This window comes from Notolepis coatsorum, assembly GCF_963971535.1.
Source record: "Notolepis coatsorum genome assembly, chromosome: 17".
Lineage (NCBI taxonomy): Eukaryota > Metazoa > Chordata > Actinopteri > Aulopiformes > Paralepididae > Notolepis > Notolepis coatsorum.
In genome coordinates this window covers 69,125,085-69,146,140 of record NC_140181.1, presented here as the reverse complement: position 1 = coordinate 69,146,140, position 21,056 = coordinate 69,125,085, and the positions used below count along the sequence as shown (strand labels likewise).

Sequence of the window (21,056 nt, the reverse complement as noted above, 5' to 3'; positions counted from 1 at the left end):
GTTTTTGGCGGCCATTTTGTGAAGGACATCGCTAGCTCTGGATCTGCGTTGGAATTTTTCAAAACTACACTTGAAGGGATCTATGGGTTTCAAGGTTCATAGTTCTATATGCATTTTTTTAATAACTTATTATTCTGGATAATATACCATAAAACATAACGTTATTGACAAATATTGAAACGCAGTTAGTTTCTCTTCTCTATTGTTAGCATGCAGCAACAATTAGATTTGAAATTAGTTTGAAAACGGTTGAACCCTGATCAAAATAAAAAAGTACAGTAGATTTCATTATCTGTTCTTATGCACGCCTGGTGATACTAAATCCAAATTGAACTTGGCCATTTGAAAGATAATATACCGTATGTATATATATAAATGTGTGAATTGGCTATAATAAGGTAATTTATAAACCTGCTATTCTATATTCTATAATAATATTTCAAATTGCATTGGTCCGGATGGGAGAATTCAGTACTGTATCTACAGAACCTTCTGTTTAATCATCTTCCCTTTATTCATTTCCTTAGATTTTTTGTACACATGATCTCAAGAAGGTACTGAACGAGATCAGTGGCAGTTCTTCATATCTGGTCATTATTAGCATGGTGTTATTCACTGTCAAAGATGCAAAGAAAAATCATAATTCATATTCTCCTTTGTTTCATCACAATTTAAGCAAGCCTAGTAATAGACACAATATTTCGGACACTGGGAATACATTCACTGTGGTCCATAGATGTCCCTAGATATCAAGAGCATGCAAATCGACCTTGTAGAAGTGGAGCAATATTCCATTTACTTAGGTATGTATTTTAGGCGGATTTTCAGAAAATAGGCTCCGGGCTTAAGAGGTTAAGAGTATTTTTCTTTGCGCAGATCACTCACCTTAAAGCAGTAGTTAACTGTAGCAAGATGGCTGCCGGTGAACTACGCGAGAGACTCCGCCTTGCACCATCTAGTCTTTATATATATCTATGGTTCCCCCTATCCCTCAGAGGACATAACCAGTGGGGTGCATTGCTCCCCCCAGATTAAGGAAATCTGACTAAATTGGGGCACCTATACTTTAAACAGTATGCTGTGGCTCCTTTCAGTTAGAATCATGCTTGCACAGGCACATATTCTGATATTGACCAGATAGGCGGACAAGGATCTCTAAGGATAGAGTTTACTGACAGAATGACATGTTGCAACATGGAGAGACCCAGGTTACAGCAATGACCCTATAGGCTAGATCTCTAAAGAATGGTGAGCTAACAAAGTATTTATACAGGAGAGTAGACAAAACAAGTGGATCATTGGCATACATAATATGAATTATAGATATGATGTACAGAGATATCTGGACAGCTGTGTGTGTGTGTACAAGTTGATGTGTAGAGAGAAAGAGCGAGAGAGGGGTAGTGTGTGTAGATAGAGTGAAGGCTATGTGTATGCGATTGTGTGTGTGTGTGTGTGGGGGGGGGGGGGGGGGAGACATAGGGCGGGATCCACAAAGAATGGATTGCACGGTGCTAATTGAAAATGGGGGACCCTGATGTAAACAAGACGAACGTCTTTCTCTGGTCTGCATCCCCTTAACAATTGTGTGTATTGAGCCGTACTGTATTGTACCCATTCTGCAATCTGTTAATACAATTTTCAATCAATCAATCAATCACCTGCTTATTAACAGATTACAGAATGGGTACCATGAGTGAAATGGCCAAATGTCATTACAAATCTGGACCTGTGGGAGCGCACAAAACAACTACTCCCGCCAGAAGAAATAAAGAAGAGAAAGTGGATGTGGATAGGCCATACCCTGAGAAAGGAAGACAAAAACATCACCCGGCAAGCCCTACGATGGAACCCACCCGGAAAGAGGAAACACGGCAGGCCTCGAAACACCTGGCACCGTTCTTGGGAAGGGGAAATGAAAGAGGCTGGACTGGGATGGCACAACATCGTTCGGGAGGCCAAAAACCGCACAACATGGAAAGAAATCATCAGTGGCCTATGCTCCGCAGGGAGTGCAAAGGCTTAAATCAAGTAAGTCATATGTAGAACTCCACAATGTATTCACTAACGTCTCTGAACTACACCATGTAATGCTATATACAATGTATTCACTAACGTCTCTGAACTCCACCATGTAATGCTATATACAGTATGTATTCACTAACGTCTCTGAACTCCACCATGTAATGCTATATGTATTCTCTAACGTCTCTGAACTCCACCATGTAATGCTATATACAGTATGTATTCACTATCGTCTCTGAACTCCACCATGTAATGCTATATGTATTCTCTAACGTCTCTGAACTCCACCATGTAATGCTATATATACAGTATGTATTCATTATCGTCTCTGAACTCCACCATGTAATGCTATATGTATTCTCTAACGTCTCTGGACACCACCCCCTGTGTTCTGTGGACTGTGTTTAACGTTTCCTTCCAGGTTCAACCACTGTACGCGGAGTGGAGTTTGCAGGCCAGTGCTGCTACCGCCATGGGAGTCGGTTGTTAAGAGACCATCAGCAGGTTGTGTGTGTGTCAGCAGTCTGACTCTGGACCAAGAGAGTGATAGCAAAATCCACATGCAAGCAGCTTTTAAACATCCTCCCCTGTAAAACAGGCTTACACCCACAAAGGGCGGCTTACCAGCGATGGGGGGGCAGCCGTGAGAGGGACATAACGCACATCACAATAGAGGTCCACCAACTGGCCCGCTAGTAAACTCTCTGGTTCTGCTCTGCTGCTATACCTCCAAGTAGCTCTGGCTACAGGCAGCGCCGTTAGACCATTTAGATATGACTTCTGTTTTTAAAAGTAGGGGCTATTTGATAGTTCAGTGATAAAATCCCCAACCTGAATTATCTACCTGTGAAGTTGAAATGAGCAACATTCAAATGTTCAGGTCAGACTGAGAACAATATTAGCATTGAATCTTTCAAATACACCACGTTATAAGGAAGATATCATATAATGTTCAACTTTAATATGCAGTACCTTTTAGGTCCTATTCTATTCTATCGATATGATCCCAGTGCAACAGCGGTTGGCATTGCAGTGGCCGCTGGGCATGGGGTGCGAAGAAGCATGTGGCCCGTGGATATGGGGAACTCTTATAGATTTGACGGCAGGCGGCAAGACAAACAGATCATGGAAAGCGGCAGAAACTGTTGCTGCCAGCGTTTTGTTCCCATGCATGAAAAGCAGGGAAAAGCGGTGAGCGCAGCACAATCTTTTCAGGGCACCGCAGCCGTTCCCCTGTGCGGTCAGCGAGATGCTCCAGTGCAGAAGCTCAATGCCAGGCCTGCCGTCCCCCCTCTCCCCCTCAGCCTCTCCCTCTCTCCCTCTCGCTTTATCTGCCCTGAGCCTCCCAGACCCAGCACATACAATGTAAAACTCTGCCTAATCAATTCTGCTGCCACCAACCGACAGGGGTACCCAGCGGAGAATATGATTGGAGAAGTGGAGAAATTGCGTGAACAGCCGGTTGATCTGCGTTTTGGGTTTTATGATGAGGATAGATGTGATTGTTGATTTAAGTGGGACAAAATAAAACAATTGGAAGATTGTGGAGAAAGACTGATGTGTGGCCAGTACTGTGTCATTGATGAGAGTAACGCCATCAAACTGTGGCCCTTGTGCTGTGATGCTGAAGGATTTAATAAAAGTACATCTCAGATTTAGTGACAGTTCCGTTTGACAAATTGCCTCGTCCAGTTTGAGGGGTCTGCCCCAACACACATGCTCTCTTGTTTTTTCTATTTACAGGTTGTGAGTTCAGTGCGGTTTCCGTTGGGGGCCTCTCACAGTCATTGGTGTTATGAATGGGATTGTCTACTGTTTTCTTTGTGTCAGCAACTTAAAGCAGGTTGTTAGAGGGACCAGACCCTTTCTATCCCCTGATATGAGAGGCTCCAGCTGAACCCCTGAAACGCTGAGAGACCCACATTTGAGGTCTTGGAGCGCCATTAACACCTCAAAGCTCTCTACATAGCATCTCAACCTCTGGTTATAACTTGAGTGTTACACCACCCATTATGGTTCCCCTTCCTTGGTATCTAGGTTACTGTATCTGTTACCACTGCAATTTTGAGCTCCGAGCCTTGACATTTAGCCTTTATCCTATTTTCCACTAGCGCTCGTTTCCCTATGCTTTCTCTTTTGTGGTTGTTGTTGTTGTTGTTGTTGTTGTTGTTGTTGTTGTTGTTGTTGTTGTTGTTGTTGTTGTTGTTGTTGTTGTTCTTAGCTCTATTCTATTTAAATCTTTCTAAAATGTTCTTATGTACCCCAGTTGCAATTGCATGTACATATTTGTGTTTTATTGCACGTATATGTTCATACATACAAACTATTTTGCCAGTTTTATTCTCCACCCATCGATTATCCATAGCAACACTACTATCACCGACATCCAAGAAGAGGAATCCCCCCTTGAACGGCCCTTCTAAGGTTTCTCTCCTCCACATTGCTTGTGGTGCTTTTTTCCTATTGCTAGGTTTTTAGTGAGTTCTTCCTTACCTTCGCTGGGGTATGTCTGTGAGTGTCGTTGTGGATTTCATGATGGTTTTTTTTTTTTTTTTATTTATTTATTTATTGTGATGTTTCTTGTCCAGCCCATGGGCGTGTGTTTGCAGGCTTTATAATTAATTTGATTTGATTTGATTTGATCTAGTTTAGCCTCATATTGCATCAAATTAAACTATCAATTTGAGAGATTTCTTGTATAAATAAGCTAAAGGAATCCTCAAGCCCCAAAAACAGGGTTTGTGTTTCCCAGACTATTGCAGGCTGTAACCATTTCTCAGTCGGCCTTCATCTGAAGGATTGTGGGATAGTTCAGGTTCAGGGGTGATCAGGTCAGGGTGAGAGAAGGGTTAAGTGATTTTGTTTTGATTTGTGGCATTGTGTGCTGGCCCCTCCCCCTTAGGCTCGGTGGGGCGGCCGTGGCCCTAGGGCGTTATAAAAAGGCCCGTGGGCTCCCCCTGCTCTGGCATAGAGGCTGAATGTCTGCAGGACATGCTCATCCTTTGTCTATCCATGTTCCTCTACTAACCACCAGCAGGGTTGGCACATAGATGCACAGAGACCGACACACTGCTCCATACAGGAGGTCCTTATGACTGACACCACACCTCACGGCAGGTTATCCAGCTTTAGTGAAGTGGACTCCTAGAGAGTTACATGTTGAACACTTTACGTGCTGTCACACCTTTTTAGCACTTTCTGTTTTTCGATAGATTTTTTGTATTGGTTGCTCTGTTTTTCTTTGTCTGCCACACCGTAGGGACTCAGAACATTATTGAGCAGGCAGGCAGTGATAGCTGACTCTAATTGCTCATCTTTCATCCCTCCATTGCTTTGGGGCCTCTTGACCTTTTGCCACCATGTGGGAGTTCCGGTCCATGTCTTTCTGGCGGGCGGTGTTTGCCGAGTTCTACGGCACCATGTTCTTTGTGTTCTTTGGCCTGGGGGCGGCCCTGCGCTGGACCACTGGGCCCCATAACGTTCTCCACGTAGCCTTCTGCTTTGGGCTGGCGGCTGCCACCCTCATCCAGTCCATCGGCCATATCAGTGGAGGCCACATCAACCCGGCCGTCACCTTTGCCTACCTGATTGGCTCCCAGATGTCTCTGTTCCGTGCCTTCTTCTACATCATCGCCCAGTGCCTCGGAGCGCTGGCTGGTGCTGCTGTGCTCTACGGAGTCACACCGACCAACATGAGAGGCAACCTGGCCCTCAACACGGTAAGACACCTGGCGGTCACTGTAATATACTCTACACACCTTCCCTCTGCGTTACCACTGCAATACACCAGCTGGCTTTGGATTTTATAGTACAAAAACAAGTGAATTCCAAGTCTATAGGCATCATAGTAATCAAGTCAAGTCAAGTCAAGAGTTTTATTTGTCACGGCATACAAGTATACAATTGTGCCTGATCAGTGATAACAATGAGTTAAAAGATTTAAATTACAGATTCTTTAAGAGAAAATATGACTAGACATCTGATCTTAGAAAATGTCCATAAGGAAAAACGCCAATATAGTTGTAAAAATGGGGGGGGGGGGGAGCACATTAAGTCAAAAATCACGATATGACATGGCTTATTTATAAACAGGCCTGTGCATCTACAAGTAACGCAAGTAGCAATTCATACTGTATATAGGTAGGATATAATATAAAATACAGAAGCATATGGAACATGCACTCATCACACCCTCTGCTCCTGTCCCCTGCAGCTGCAGCCCGGTATCAGCCTGGGCATGGCCACCACTATGGAGGTCTTCCTCACCCTGCAGCTCGTCGTCTGCATCTTCGCCGTGACCGATGAGAGGCGCAACGGCCGCCTGGGCTCTGCTGCTCTGGCCATTGGCTTCTCTGTGCTCATGGGACATCTTCTGGGGGTAAGACGTTGGGGAAATGGATGCATTTTGTAGTACCATAAAAGGCAATTCGTTTTAAAAAGCAACACCATGTCTGGTTTATGATGTTTTGGATGTTATAAACCCTTGGCCGTCTTCCTTCTCTCTGTCTTAGATGTACTACACCGGAGCAGGGATGAACCCCGCCAGGTCCTTTGCCCCCGCTGTCTTGGTCAAGAATTTCGTCAACCACTGGGTAAGAAGATCATATTTATATAACCCTCTCCAGAATGTGTCACAGGAGGTTTTAGCATCCAGGCAGATACACCCTCCACAGTACCTGAACTCTGAACACATCCTCCTCTCTCTCTCCCCTGTCCTGACCTGCTCCTCTTCCTCTCTCCCGCTTCCGTTAGGTGTACTGGGTGGGACCCATGATCGGCGGTGCCCTGGGCGCTCTGCTGTACGACTTCATGCTCTTCCCCCGCATGCGCGGCCTTTCCGAGAGGCTGGCCACACTGAAGGGCAACAGGCCCCCAGAGGCGGAGAGCCAGCAGGACGCCAGGGGAGAGCCCATCGAGCTCAAGACACAGGCCCTATAAGCCCCCCGCCAACCCACCCCCCACCTCCACCCCTCTCAGCTCCTTACCCAAATCCATCCTCAACCCTACTTATCTCTGCACACATACCTCTCCCCTGCCTTCGCTCCACTACATATAGAGTAGACCCCCGCCCCCCCTCGTCCCCCAACCCTCACAGTAGCTTTCTTATCCTCATTCTGCATCCTGGACCGGACATTGCTGAATTGAAGGGGCGTCCAAAGCTCCCGACCATCTCTACAACCCCCCCCCCCCCCCCCCCCCCCATCCCCTCCTCCTCCCCCACACCTCCCCCTTGGACTGCAGGACAAAGATGGAGGGCCAGAGGAAGACTTGCCACTGAAGAAATCACCCCGCGCCCTGTGGTGTAGGGAGTGGGTCACTCCTAGCTGACCAGGTGGCTGTGTAACTGCTCAGGACAGGGGCATCTCTCTCTCTCTCTTTCTCTATCTCTCTCTCTCTCTTTATTTTCTCTTGTAGTCTGCTAGGAGTGAAGCTACAGTAGGGCAGTGGACTTCTGCATGCTTTCCATTTTGATCCAGTGTGATCTCTCTCTCCCTTTTGTTTTTGTTTTGTTTGACGAACTTTGGGCCCGAACATGTATGTATTATACCTTTAGAATTTACCAGGATTTATTTTGACTCAGATTCTATTTTCAGTCATACCTGTGTGTGTGTGTGCGCGTGTGTGTGCGTGTGTGTGTGTGTGTGTGTGCGTGTGTCTGTGTGCATGTGCACACATGTGTGCATGTCAGTGTGTGCATGTGTATGCTTGTGTGTGTGTTTTAATTTGTGGCCTTTCATTGCCACAATCCTTTGTATCATGCTTCATTGTTTTTACTTATCATGCAAACTTACACAGCCTTCCCCATCCCTCATTGGTTTTTGCAACAGCTTAAGTTTGACAAATTTCAACAGATTCCATATTTAGAGTGCTCCCCTTTCTTATATCAGATCCCCTCCCCCATGATCCATGCCTTTTAAGTCAAGTCTTTGGAAACAATCCTCTTTCATTTAGAGTCTGTGTCTCATCCGGGGGAGCACACGCACATTTATCACATTTATATGAAAATAAACACACAAAAAAAACACTAAAGCCATCTGGTCTTTACTGAACTCATATCTCCAATGCAATTTCAATAGATTGACCGTTGAAATTGTATTACTGCCACACCCGAAAAAAATAAATAAGAAAGAAAAGAAATAAAACTTTCCCTGTTGTTGTTTTTTCCAGTGGGGGTGTCCACAAGTTGGTGCCAAAATGAGAGAATGGTTTATGCAGTATTTGTGCTAGATTATGGCTATGGTTATGGTCCATTTCTGGAATGCTTTTATTTTTTTCCTTTTTTTAATTTAATTTAAAAAAAATTCTTTCAAGCTTTTGCTTTTAGAGCAGCGGTTCCTCTAGCTTCATGTACAGGTGTGTGATCGCTGGTTTGCCTTTACTTATTTTTTTGTGTGCGTCTGCCATACAACAACAACAACAACAACAACAACAACAAAAGACAGCGACCCTGACTGGGTCTGTCATGTGGAACAAGCATGTTCTACTTGATTGTGTTCTTTTTGACATAACTTTGAAAAAAGAAGAAAGATTCTTTGTTAATTCAACTCAAAATGTGGTTATACAAAACCAATGAGTGCATGATGATGCGGTGGCTTCTTGCTGGTGTCGGCAAACACCGGGGGCTTTCTCCTTTCTATGGGGGAGCGGGGGGCGGCTTGGGAGTGAGAGCTTTTCATGGTACATCTCCCCTCTCTGAACTCGTAGGAGAAGAGCGGTCACCTCGAGGCGACTGAGATCTTGAGCTTGTTGGTACAGGGTTGTAACACGTGCAGCTGTCATTTTATTTTTCATAGGATCTGAATGAGAGGGAATGAAACTTGAAGGTGAGGCTTCATGCTGGCTCCTCTCATCCCCTCTTCCTCCTCCATTCACCCTACCTCCTCCTTCTGTTTACATGGCAGCCACCTTGTTCTGCTCTTAAGATGGGACAGTTTAAAAAGATCTTAAAAAAAATTAAAAAAAAAGGCGCCTGGGACTCTTAATTATGGGATGGAGGGAGAGGGAACCGGGGGCCACTGAGACAAACTGCTAACATTTCACCAGTTGGTAGAGCAGTTACTAAAACCAGACATGTAAGCTGATTCTCTCCTTCCTCTACATAAGCTTTTACAGTTTGATTTCCCTGGCAGTAGTTAAATAGAATTTCCAATTTAGTGACTTATGTTGAAATTAGAATTTGTATTCTAATGGGAAAAAGCTTTGTGATGTACAGTGTAAAGTTTTCTTCTTTATTTTTATTATTTACCATGATTGTTGAAACTGGATGGATAGAAAATATAATATTCAAGTTATACAATGTCTCCTCTTTGGCCAATGGATTATGGAAGGTATGCAAACGATGTGATACACCAATATGCCTTGGTTCTATCAAGACCCGTTATACAGGGCGTACCTTCCTAATCAGATTACACTGGATTTATTATTTTTATATGTTAAAAAAATTCTTAAATTCTGATGTTTCTGTCATTGTCTGTTTTCTCTCAAACTCGACTAGAAAACACAAGGTTTGAAATGTTCCTTTTCGTACGAGATGACATGACAGAATTTCACAGACACAAGTGTCATTATCAAACAAGAGCATTCCTCCTGGGTTTTATACAATTACACTAGGATACATTAATTATTTTCCTAATTCAATGTCCAAATTCCAAGGCAAAGTTCCTTCACATTAAGATCAGCTTCCAAAGGGCCACATCCCTGAGAGCTTTGAACTTGATGTCCGTGTTGCTGTTGGTCAGGAAGTAACATAATTTATTGTAAATAAATTCACAGAGGGGAAAAAAAGGATCTTTGATATTTAGAGAAAATATAGATTGTTTAATTTCTCACCAGAGGAATGATAGAAAGGCTTCATAGCATGTAGTAGCAGTCCAGGAATTATTTATCCAAAGGTCACACGGTACAAAGTTATATTGTTCAGCAAACACACTAAATACTACTCAATGCAGTAGGCTATTGGTTTCTATTAAATGCAAAATGATGATAGATATGGAAGGTACTAACTTGTTTGAGATCATTAGTCATACATTGACATATGGGGTGTTAGTGTACCCAGAAGAACATACATGACATCATCAGGGTGCATGGCACGAACAGAACATGAATTCGTTTTTTTAAATACAGATTTACATTCAGATGAACTACAGACAAATGACACATATTGACCAAAACACTTATTTGAACTTTGATATCCAGATATCTGACAGATATTTGATATGTTCCCAAGACAATCATTAGAAAACCATGAAGCCACTACAGCCATGTCATCATAATACTATAGCCTAACCTGAACTAATAACTCTTTCATATAAATTAGCTATTTCCTCTGTTATCATCTACATTGTAATTTGGCCCCAATATCCATTTTAATCTTAAAAAATTAAAAGCTCCAAAAGCTTAATTATTAAACACAGAAATTATGATGTGTGTTTTGCAAGAGTTTTATTTATTAGGGTTTACAGACAGAAATAACTGCATGTGATTTAAGATGTAACATCCAAGGAGAGGAGGAAGGCACTGGAAATGCCCCTTTGGTCATTTTGGTGTTTTATTAGTTCACAGTTCGGAGTGCAGACAAATACACTTTTCAACATGTCGACAGGAATATGAAAACACTTAAAAACTAAGACAAGGTTCCTTATACTTGGATAAAACATAATACATTTCTCACTTGATCTAAGACAGAAATTCCGTATAGTAACTACAAAACACATTTTTATTAGAACATGGATGGACCAAGAAAATATCCCTAAAAGTATTTGCTTTGTCTTGAGATTAAGTACAAAGAAAAATAAATATATACAGTATATATTTCTTTCACAGCCATAACATAACAGCACCCAATAGAAAACAGATAATTCAAAAGTAACTGCTTATTTAGCATTTACTCTTCAACTCATTCAGAATGCAGCGGCCCGCCTGATCGCAAACCTACCGAAGTCAACCCATGTCACCCCACTTCTCAGGGACCTGCACTGGCTCCCCATTGCTGCACGAATCCGCTTCAAGGCCCTCGACCTGGCATATCATGCGGCAAAGGGAATGGCTCCCACCTACCTCCGGTCAATGGTCTCTAACTACACACCCTCAAGACTCCTACGCTCTGCATCTTCTGGCCGCCTCAGACCTACTCCTATCCGAGCTCCGGGAGCGCCATCAAAGAGAAGCCGCCTATTCTCGGTCCTTGCCCTACAATGGTGGAACGAACTTCCCACCAGTTAGGACAGCTGAAACCCGTCCAATCTTTCGCCGTCGACTAAAGACACACTTCTTCAATAATATCTGAAAAAAATAATAATAAAATATATCTAACCTTACTGTCATGCATTTGTCCTAATATACTAACCTACACTGTAGCACTCAACATTGTTACTCAGCTGATAAGAGTTGTACCCTTCCTGCTGACTTGTACAAAACTTGTAAGTCGCTTTTGATAAAAGTGTCAGCTAAATGACTAAATGTAAATGCAGCATACAAATACACACCTATTAATAACTTTCCCATCCATCGATGTGGCAGGATTCATTCAAGTGGTTCTCTTCCCCATGATCTCGTGTGAGCATTTTAATATATACAAATAGTTTGGGCTTAAAAAGGTAAAATCATCCATTTATCTGTATGTGGCTATTGATGATGTCGTACTGTGTGTTTTTTGTTGGTATAGGATTTGATGTATACAGTACTAGGGATGCATCGATACTTTTTCGTTTAATCCAAGGGCAGCAATACAAACTAAATTACAAGATGGAGATTTCTTTCGGTGTGCAATGTATGATGCAGGAGTGATGAGATAAATAGTCTGCCAAAGGAAAGAATCTTTTCGTTTTCTTTTAAAAGTTCAGCTCGGGTCCTCTTGTCGTCCAAGACCTGCAGTCTCTGTTTTCCACTCCCTGAGTTACTCTGAATCCTCTAATTCCTTCAGAATACCTGCAATAGTCTCCATAGTTATGTCTTGCCCCTGGTTCCTAGATACACACAAACACAAACACAGCAATTTAGTAGCATCACGGTTATTTCTTGGGAGTGAAACTGACTGTTGCAGTGTGCATTGGGCGTGGCGTTAGCATGGAAATGTAACGTACGGGTCGTCAGGGAAGAGGTTGGCATCATGGAAGTCCCCAGACAGAGCTGGCACTGACAGCATGGAGTCTGGTGAGAAGGGCTGAGTGAACTGGTGCCTGGGAGGAGGAGGACACACACACACACACACACACACACACACACACACACACACAGATACAATATATGATCATATATTCAAGAACGTTCTTTTTTCTGCAAGCCATTTAGCAGGCCAAGGCCACCGGCCATTGCAACTAGAAACACTGGCCTGACTGAAGATGGCCAGTCCGGGACACCAGTTTATGTGTAGGTAGAGGTAGAGGTAGAGGTAGAGGTAGAGAGCGAGAGAGATGAGACTCACATTGGAAAGACGTGGGGTTTATGGTCCTGAGGGGTCTCATAGTGGAGGGTTGTACTGGTTGAGGGTGAGGAACAATCAGGCCTGTGTGCACACACACACGCACACACACACACAATGAGATGTTCACCTTTAATTAACAGTAAATTACTGCACATAGAGTATATAAGATTAGTGAAGCATTTAAGAATAGTGTAGACCAGTGAGGATTTATCAATCATAATCAATGGTTACAATTTCATAGATGACACGTCAGAGTGACTGATGACCAGTGATGCATACATGTGGCCGGGAAATCCTGCCCACTCTTCCAATTATTTGAATCCAACTGGACTCACAGAGTTACCAATATTAAGCAGGAGTTCCAGGTCACATGGTTTCATATGATAGAGATAGAGAGATCCGGGAGACAGGGAAAGGAACAGAGGGGAACAGAGAGAGAGAGCGAGAGAGAAAGAGATATATGCATTATGTCAAGAAATACATGCACTTCTATACTGAGCAGTGAAAGACAGTTAAGTCAAGAAAGACTGTAATGGACAACCCATAGGTAGACATTTCTGACCCCCCCCCCCCCCAATGTGGAACCCATAGGTGTGTGACTTTTGACCCCCCCCCCCCCCCCATGTGACGTCCTCGGCTTCCAACACACTAAAAATAACAAGTGTTTAAAACTAAAAATACATTAAAACATTAAAAACAGTTAATTGCTTGTTTGACAGCCCCCTGAGTGATATTTAATATGGCTGCTAGAATACAAGGTTTGGGAAGGTCATACTCTATATATCACGAACTCATTAGATCAGAACATACTATGGGGGATTACATAACTAGGTGTTACTCTGAGAACACAGAGAGAAACAAGCTCAGAGGCCAACAGGGTTCTCTGGGATTCCCCCTCTGCCGTCTGTTGCCGTTGCTGGCTCTCTTTTACGACTCCACCTTCCTGTCCCGCACTCGAGCCAGACAGGGAGAATCTACGAGGGTCATGGGTTCCGTGGCGACATTTCCCCTCTCCTTTCGTCGCCTGCCATCACTGCTCACTCAGATAGTTGCATCGATTAGCATTTAGTTTGTAATCGGTAGTTCCTTACACTCCCACTTTGGTCGTAAGTGTTGTAATCATGTTGTATCCGGCACTCAGGCACTCCGGATCTGTTCCAAAGAAAGCAGAGAGTAAGAATTCCATCTACACTCCTATGTTTTCACCTCCAAACAAATATAATATATTGAATGATCACAGAGGGCCATTACCTGTGTAGTATTTATTGAAAACATCATATTTCGGAAAGTCGGGATACACAAGTGTGATGTTATCGATGTCACGGATGCGGTTGCCAAGGCAAAGGATCTCAAGGCCTTTCTTGTTGAAGGGCTGAATGTTCTGTATCTTCTGTCCCCCATCTAAAAACAAAGCGTGTGTGTGTTTGTAGTGTGTGTGTGTGAGTGAGTGAGTGAGTGAGTGAGTGAGTGAGTGAGTGAGTGAGTGAGTGAGTGAGTGAGTGAGTGAGTGAGTGAGTGAGTGAGTGAGTGAGTGAGTGAGTGAGTGAGTGAGTGAGTGAGTGAGTGAGTGAGTGAGTGAATGAATGAATGAATAAATGATAGATTGAGTATGTGAAAGACGAGAGAGATGGGAGAGAGCATTACTCCGTAATGTACGGCTTCTTGTTCATGTTTGCACTCCAGGCACGCATGATAAGGTAGGCAAGTGCTTACCGTTTGGCTATGGATGTGTCAAGGGGATACAGTACTGTATGTGGCATTTAATAATGACAATCATCTATTTAGTTATGCATTAAAAAAAAACATTTCAAAACATATTTCACTGTCTTTGTATTTTTGTTAAGGGAAGTAACAGGCACCATAATTATCAGTCTATGAACAAAACCAAAGCATTGCTTAACATTTGGGCAAAAACATTTGCCTTCGTTCTTTCAGTCAACTTTGTTCGACTCAACCTACTCTATGGGTTATAGCATCTTCATCTATGCTATTGGCTTGAAGCTCTTATTTAGGCTAAAAGGATTGGACAGCACCTCACCCAGAGGTATATAACCGTATGCTGTCGTCCTTTCCCTTCGCTATATGATTTGAGTAAATGATGAGACACGAGTTGTGTCTCGCTCCGTTTCCTATGGGGAACCAAGGTTAGACAGTAGCCAGGCATTCTAGTTCAGTCAACTTCGTTCGACACAACTCACTCTATGGGTGTTTAATACATGCCCCATGTATACACATGTACATGGTTAACCGTCTGCAGTGTGGTACTGAAAGGGTTAACCTTTTGTAGTGTGGTAGTGAAAGGGTTAACCCTTTGTCGTGTTGCAGTGAAAGGGTTAACCTTCTGTATTGTCGCAGTGAAAGGGTTAACCACTAAAAAAAAATATATATATATATATATATATATATATATATATATATATATATATATAACCCTAACTAACCTTACTGTCATGCACTTGTCCTAATAAACTAACCTACACTGTAACACGCAACACTTTGATGAACATTGTTACTCAGCTGATAGAGTTGTACCCTTCCTGATGACTTGTCGTACAGAACTTGTAAGTCGCTTTGGCTAAAAGCGTCAGCTAAATGACTAAATGTAAATGTAAATGTAAAGCCCTTGACATGCAATGCCTTGTTTAGACCACTTACTCTCTGTGGGAGCCACATAAGCGATAGTGATGCCTCCAATCTCAGAGTCGCTGAAGCGCAGTAGGAAGGTGCCATTGGGCCGGTCCTTCAGGATCACGTGGAGATGCTGCTTTCCAATGAAACCAAATATCAACCTGGCAGATGGATCAACAAATACATCAGTGTTTTTCAATCAGCTGTAGCTAGAATATATGTTGCCAGTATTTACAGTATATTGTAATGCCAGCATACCCATCGCTCCAGTAACTCTTTAGGTGTTTCTTGGTCAACTCAATCACTCCGTCAAACCACTGCCAGAAGGTGAAAGGTCGACCTGGGAGCACCTCCTGTAGGACAAGCAATGTCACATTTCTGTTTGGTACACAACTGTAGTTTGGTAGAGTTTGTGGGATTCAGTAGTAGAGTTTGTAGAAATCAGCCAATGTGTCCATCCCTGATTGAAGTGTCCTAGAGCAAGACACTGATCCCCCTACATGTTTTCGGAGTGTAGTAAAATGTCTGACCCTTCTGGTTAAATACATAAAAGAATGTGTAACTCAGAAGGATTCATTAAAAGTAGGGGTGAGGTGTTAAAAAATGTTTGAATCAAGATTTTTATCTTGTAAGATTAGATCTCTAAGATCCCCATTAGAGACACATAGGGCTGACCCCTATTAGTCGAATAATCGATCGAAAGGAGCCGTAGTCGACTGCCAACCTCTTAGTCGAATACAAATTTTAATTTATTTAAAAAAATAATTATCATTCTTTCCAAAAGAAAAGAGGCCTAGAAGCGTGGCTAACGCTAATGGCACGCATACCAGAGGCTAACTGCCTAAGAAAACAGGCACAGAGGCACTGAAAGAGGATTTCACCCATCTAATGAACACACTAGACTAGACAAATATCAAGATGCTTTTGCAGAGGACAAGAAGCCTTCCGTTGACTCCTTCAGACATTAAGCACCCCCCACAGCCCAAATGGAATGAAAAAAAAAATCATATACCGGTAGTCGACTATCGGCTAATTTCGGCCAATCATAGTCGACTATCCAAATCCTTAGTCGGGGACAGCCCTAGAGACACATGAAAGAGCCTCTAGTCTTCATGGGGTCCTGGACAAAACAAATACAATAGAAATGTACAACTAAAAATACAAATTTAAATAAAACAAAACACTCAAATTAAAAATGAATACAAATATACAAATTTACATTATAAAATCAAATCTAACATTCCAGTCAAATAAAAAAAAGTACACAGAACAGTTACATACTACATACAAGATATTTTTTTAAAGTCATTTTGTTACGTATTGTAGATAAGATGTTTTTCGGCAGAGCATTAGATAGATAGATAGAATAGTTTATTGATTTAGAATGGAATAACACATATACATTTGAACACAAGATGAACAGGTATACATATCATACATATCACCCAAATCACCCATTTTCATTCCAGAGTACTATTGACCTATATATGCCAGTGAGTTTGAGAAAATTTGATTTTGGTGCCGTTTTTGTTCTCTAGTGTTGTAACTTGTAACCATGTTCAGAAGTCATTTGCAACTGATAAGCCAAGCTAGATGGCTTACCAGTGCTGATAATGCAGTAGCATTAGAAGACACACCGATAATTTATTTAGTTTTAATGACGTCACGTGCATGTGCTCCCGCGCATAAATGTTCCCTCGCGAATAAAGACGATGCCTAATTGCCTCTAGGAATGGAATGTAACACATTTCATTCACAGGTTGTGTGAATGGTCCAACTGTAGTATTTGAACACACCTGACGACCTGATCTATTGTTATGCAAAGTAGCCAGGTGGGTACTTGGCGCAGAGTCGAGTGGAACGCATTCTTGTGTGCATGCACATGCACATCTGTGCGTGTGTGTGCTCCTGCTCAAAGACCTGGTGGAATGGCATGCAACCCCGTCCCATGACCACTGCATCACTGCCTGTATGAACAGCGTAGTGCCAGACGAGCCTCTTTATTCTGAGCAACTTTTTCAAATCATATTTTTCAAATCATATTTTGTAGCTGACGACCAGATAACAGGGCAGTATTCTAAGTGAGACAGAACCAAAGAATGAATAACTGATTTCATTATGGAGGGAGTGATGGAAGCAGAACATTTCCTAGTCATAAAAATTCCATTTTAATGACAATATTATTTATATGTTTAGACCAAGATAAAGAGCTATCAATAGTAACTCCCAGAAGTTTTATTGTGTTCACTTGTTCAATTTGTGTGGTGCCAATTGACAGTGTCAGTTACAGCTTGCTCAGATGTAGCTGCACTGTATAATGTCATCAGCATACATAATTGTTTTAAAACATTTTACACCCAATGGTAAATCATTAGTAAAGATGGGGTATAACAAATAAACCATGATAGTGCATTGGAGGTGAAACCGTAACACTGTAGCTTATCTACAAGCAAGGTATGATCAATTACATCAAATGCTGCACTGAAATCCAACATAACAACACAGACAAATTTCTTGTTATCCATACTTGATAACCAGTCATCACTCATTTTCAAGAGTGTAGTGCTCGTAGAATGGCCTTCCCTGTGTGCATGATGAAAGGTTGAGAGCAGATTGTTATTGAAAAAGTAGTCCATGCCCTGTTTGAATAAAACATTTTCTATTATTTAGCTTAGCAATGGTAAAATACTGATCGGACGGCTATTTGGACCATTAAATGTTTTATTTTTGTCTTTCAGAAGTGGAATGATTTTAGCTTCCTTCCATGCTGTAGCATGAACCCCACTGATTAAGCACTGGTTGAATATATGACGGAGTAGCTACAGAGTTAACCACACGTTTAAGTATGTGACATAATTAATTTCAAAACTGTTTCTCTATCAATCTGATGAAAGCTAAAGAGACAGTTTTTGCCTTTCATTATTTATTTCTTTATTAGTGAATGAGATAGTGAACCATCATTACTTTGTAGACCTCCTCTTAATTTTTCAACTTTATTAAAAAAAAATGCTGTCAACACCACCATTCATCCCAGGTGTCAGGCTCTGGGATTCACTTCCAATCATTTTGAGGACCAAATCTAAATATCATACTTCTAAAGTATAAATAAACTGTGTCAAAGGTACTTGTTTTGTACTTGATGTGTTAACCATTTCCATGTTGCCATTTTCAAATGATCAGTAATGGAGCTATTTCTCACTTTTCAAGATTCAAGAGGTTTATTTGTCACATACATACGAGGGCATACAGTGAAATGCGGGTTGCCATGCCCGCTTTGATTGTGCAATAATACTAAATAATAAAATAGACATAATAAACAGGTAATAAAATAGACATAAAATAGGCATGATAAAATAGACATGCTAAAGTCCTGAGATAGTGCAATACAATGTTAGCTACGGATGAAGGCACTGGGTCCTATGTACACTACTATACAATATAGTTTTTTTTTCTATATCCTTATGCTATACTTGCTATTTCTAAACTATACTATACAAGAACCACATCAGTTATTTCCTTAAAGTGACCTTTATTTTCCTTGTTCCTTTAAAGTGTCCTTTTCATTTTGTTTAAAGTGACCGTTTGTGTGTGAGCGAAATGCAGCATTGTGTTGTGTTTGTGTGTATGTGTGTGTGCTCATGTGTACTTGTGTGTGGAGAGTTCAGTGTTCAATGTTCTGATGGCCTGGGGGAAGAAGCTGAGCCTTAGTCTCTCTGTTCTTGTTGCGTCTGTGCGCTTGCCTGACCGCAGCAGCTTGAACAGGCTGTTGTTGGGGTGGTGGGGGTCTTTCATTATTCTGCAGGCTCTGGATTTGCACCTCCTGTTATAAGTCCTGCAGGGGTGGTAGTGCAGTACCCGTAGTACGCTCTGCTGAGCGCACCACTCTCTGTAGGGCCTTCCTGTCCTGGGCTGTGCTGTTTACAAACCAGGCAGTGATGTTTCCAGTCAGAATGCTCTCTACAGCCCCAGAATAGAAGGAGTGGGGTACCTTCCCCGATATTCTGAACTTCCTTAATTGTCTCAGGTGATAGAGGCGCTGTTTCGCCTTTTTTACCACAGAGTCTATGTGTGTTGTCCATGTCAGATCCTCTGTGATGTGGACTCCCAGGTACTTAAAACTGCTCACCCTGTCCACGATAGCCCCATTTATCCACAGTGGCGTGTGTGTCCCCTGCTGTATTCTCCTAAAATCCACGATCAGCTCCTTGGTTTTCCCAATGTTCAGGAGTAGGCTGTTATCCCGGCACCAGTACATCAACCTCCTCCCGATAGGCCTTCTCGTCGTTGTTAGAGATCAGCCCCACCACCACCGTGTCGTCAGCAAACTTCTTTAGGTCTTTAGGTCACACAGTCACACTTCTACGCAGAGCTGTATCCACGCATGTACGTCACAGCCAACAAATGTTCGGTTCTTATTTGTGAGATAGACTATTATTTATTCAATATGTTAAGTGAAAATAATACGAGTATAGGTAGCAGCGGGCGGCTAGGTGGTGTAGTGGGCAAGGCACTCGCCACCAATGTGGAGACGCTGGGTTCGCGTGTTCGAATCCAGCTCTCCACATTGTTTTCAGTTTAGCTGGTCGTCCGCAGTAATACACATTGGCCGTATTACGGGGAGGGAAAACTGAAGGGTGGGGATCGAACGTTGTGAACAAGCGACTCCTACAAGTCGGTTGGTGCGCCTGCGCAGTAGAATCAGGAAGTGTCGGGGGCAGCGTGAGCCTCCCACGCGTTACTCCTCGACACTGAGAGATCGAGCTGCGCAGGTGAAAAGATGCGACTGCTGTTACCTCAAGTACCGGAGGGGACTTGTGCTATGTATGACTTAGTCCACATTGCAGCCGGCTTGTGGGAGGCAAGAAACAGCGTTCGTGACAGGGGAGGGTTGAATTGGATGATACGAAATTGGGATGGGAGAAAATATAGAAAATGGGAGAAAAAGTGGATCAAAAAAAAAACGAGTATAGGTAGCAGAGGTTATTTTTAAGGCTGTCAAAGTTAACGCGGTATTAACGCGTTATCGCCCGATTCTATTAACGCCACTATATTTTTTAACTCACGATTAACTTTTAAGATTTTTTTTTAACTTTTTTTTTTTTGTTTTTTTTTTTTACTAGACTTCACTCAGGTGCATTAAGGTGTATTGTTTCTGAAGTGTGTGTGTGTGTGTGTGTGTATGTGTGTGTGTGTGTGTGTGTGTGTGTGTGCGTGTGTGTGTGTGTGTGTGTGTGTGTGAGATATAGAGAGGGGGGTGAGAGAGATGAGGAAGGGGCAAGAGAGAAAGAGAGCTGGGAGAGTGTGTGTGAGAGAGAGGGGGGGTGTGTGTGATTAATCAGCCCTTGTGTGGGTGAATGTAACAAGTTCCTAATGTTTTCTTTCCCCTATTATTTCATGCACACTTTATTCATTGTTTTAAATTATTATTTTCTTTTAAGTTATTTTGTGCATCACTCTGTTTTGAATTTGATGCAAATTTGCAATGCATGAGGGTCATCCTTTTGTGTTAAATGGCTGCATAAAGCAAGCATTTGTTGACTCGCATGTTGATAAGAGTATTAAAACTTGGAACTTGAAAAAGATCTGTTTAACACATTCCCTGCCACGCACTTTCAGCATCTTATACCATTCTCTGCCAGTACTGTAAGTCTATGGAGATGTTCACCTTCTTTGCAGGGCTATAATTTTTTTAAATTGTATTGCTAAATTGACATTACTATGGCCCATTCAACATCGATTATCTATCGTTCAGGATGTAGGAACGTTTTACTTTTTCATTCACACATTCATACGAAAATACTGTCTAGAATATAAATATGTTTTTATCGTTTTATGCAGTAATTCCTAGAACGTGAGATATGCATATATAGATGATCAAATGCCGTTTGTTACCGATCCACGCTATATTAAAAATTTCAACTGTACATGGTCCTAAACGTTATGACTGCTAATGCGCGGGTGAACGGGGGGGGGGGGTCGT

The 21,056-nt window shown here is 42.3% G+C and overlaps 2 protein-coding genes across 4 annotated transcripts in view; one reads left to right on the top strand and one right to left on the bottom strand.

The window, feature by feature from the left end:
* Positions 1 to 5,384: 5,384 nt before the first annotated feature.
* On the top strand, positions 5,385 to 6,963 carry mipa (major intrinsic protein of lens fiber a; the record flags this gene model as incomplete). Its single annotated transcript, XM_084333176.1, has 4 exons — positions 5,385 to 5,744; positions 6,239 to 6,403; positions 6,537 to 6,617; positions 6,778 to 6,963. The coding sequence occupies 4 exons, from the start codon at positions 5,385 to 5,387 to the stop codon at positions 6,961 to 6,963; spliced, it is 792 nt and encodes a 263-aa protein (XP_084189302.1).
* Positions 6,964 to 10,464: 3,501 nt separating this feature from the next.
* Positions 10,465 to 21,056, bottom strand: part of stat6 (signal transducer and activator of transcription 6, interleukin-4 induced) — a 115,954-nt gene continuing 105,362 nt past the window's right edge. For all 3 annotated transcript variants that reach the window (XM_084333164.1, XM_084333162.1, XM_084333163.1), the window contains exons 15-21: positions 15,335 to 15,429; positions 15,104 to 15,237; positions 13,700 to 13,849; positions 13,540 to 13,600; positions 12,449 to 12,529; positions 12,108 to 12,203; positions 10,465 to 11,990 (exon numbers count right to left, since the gene is read on the bottom strand). In XM_084333164.1, coding sequence (XP_084189290.1) covers positions 11,921 to 11,990; positions 12,108 to 12,203; positions 12,449 to 12,529; positions 13,540 to 13,600; positions 13,700 to 13,849; positions 15,104 to 15,237; positions 15,335 to 15,429 — 687 coding nt within the window. In that variant the 3' untranslated portion in view covers positions 10,465 to 11,920. The remainder of the gene's footprint in view (positions 11,991 to 12,107; positions 12,204 to 12,448; positions 12,530 to 13,539; positions 13,601 to 13,699; positions 13,850 to 15,103; positions 15,238 to 15,334; positions 15,430 to 21,056) is intronic.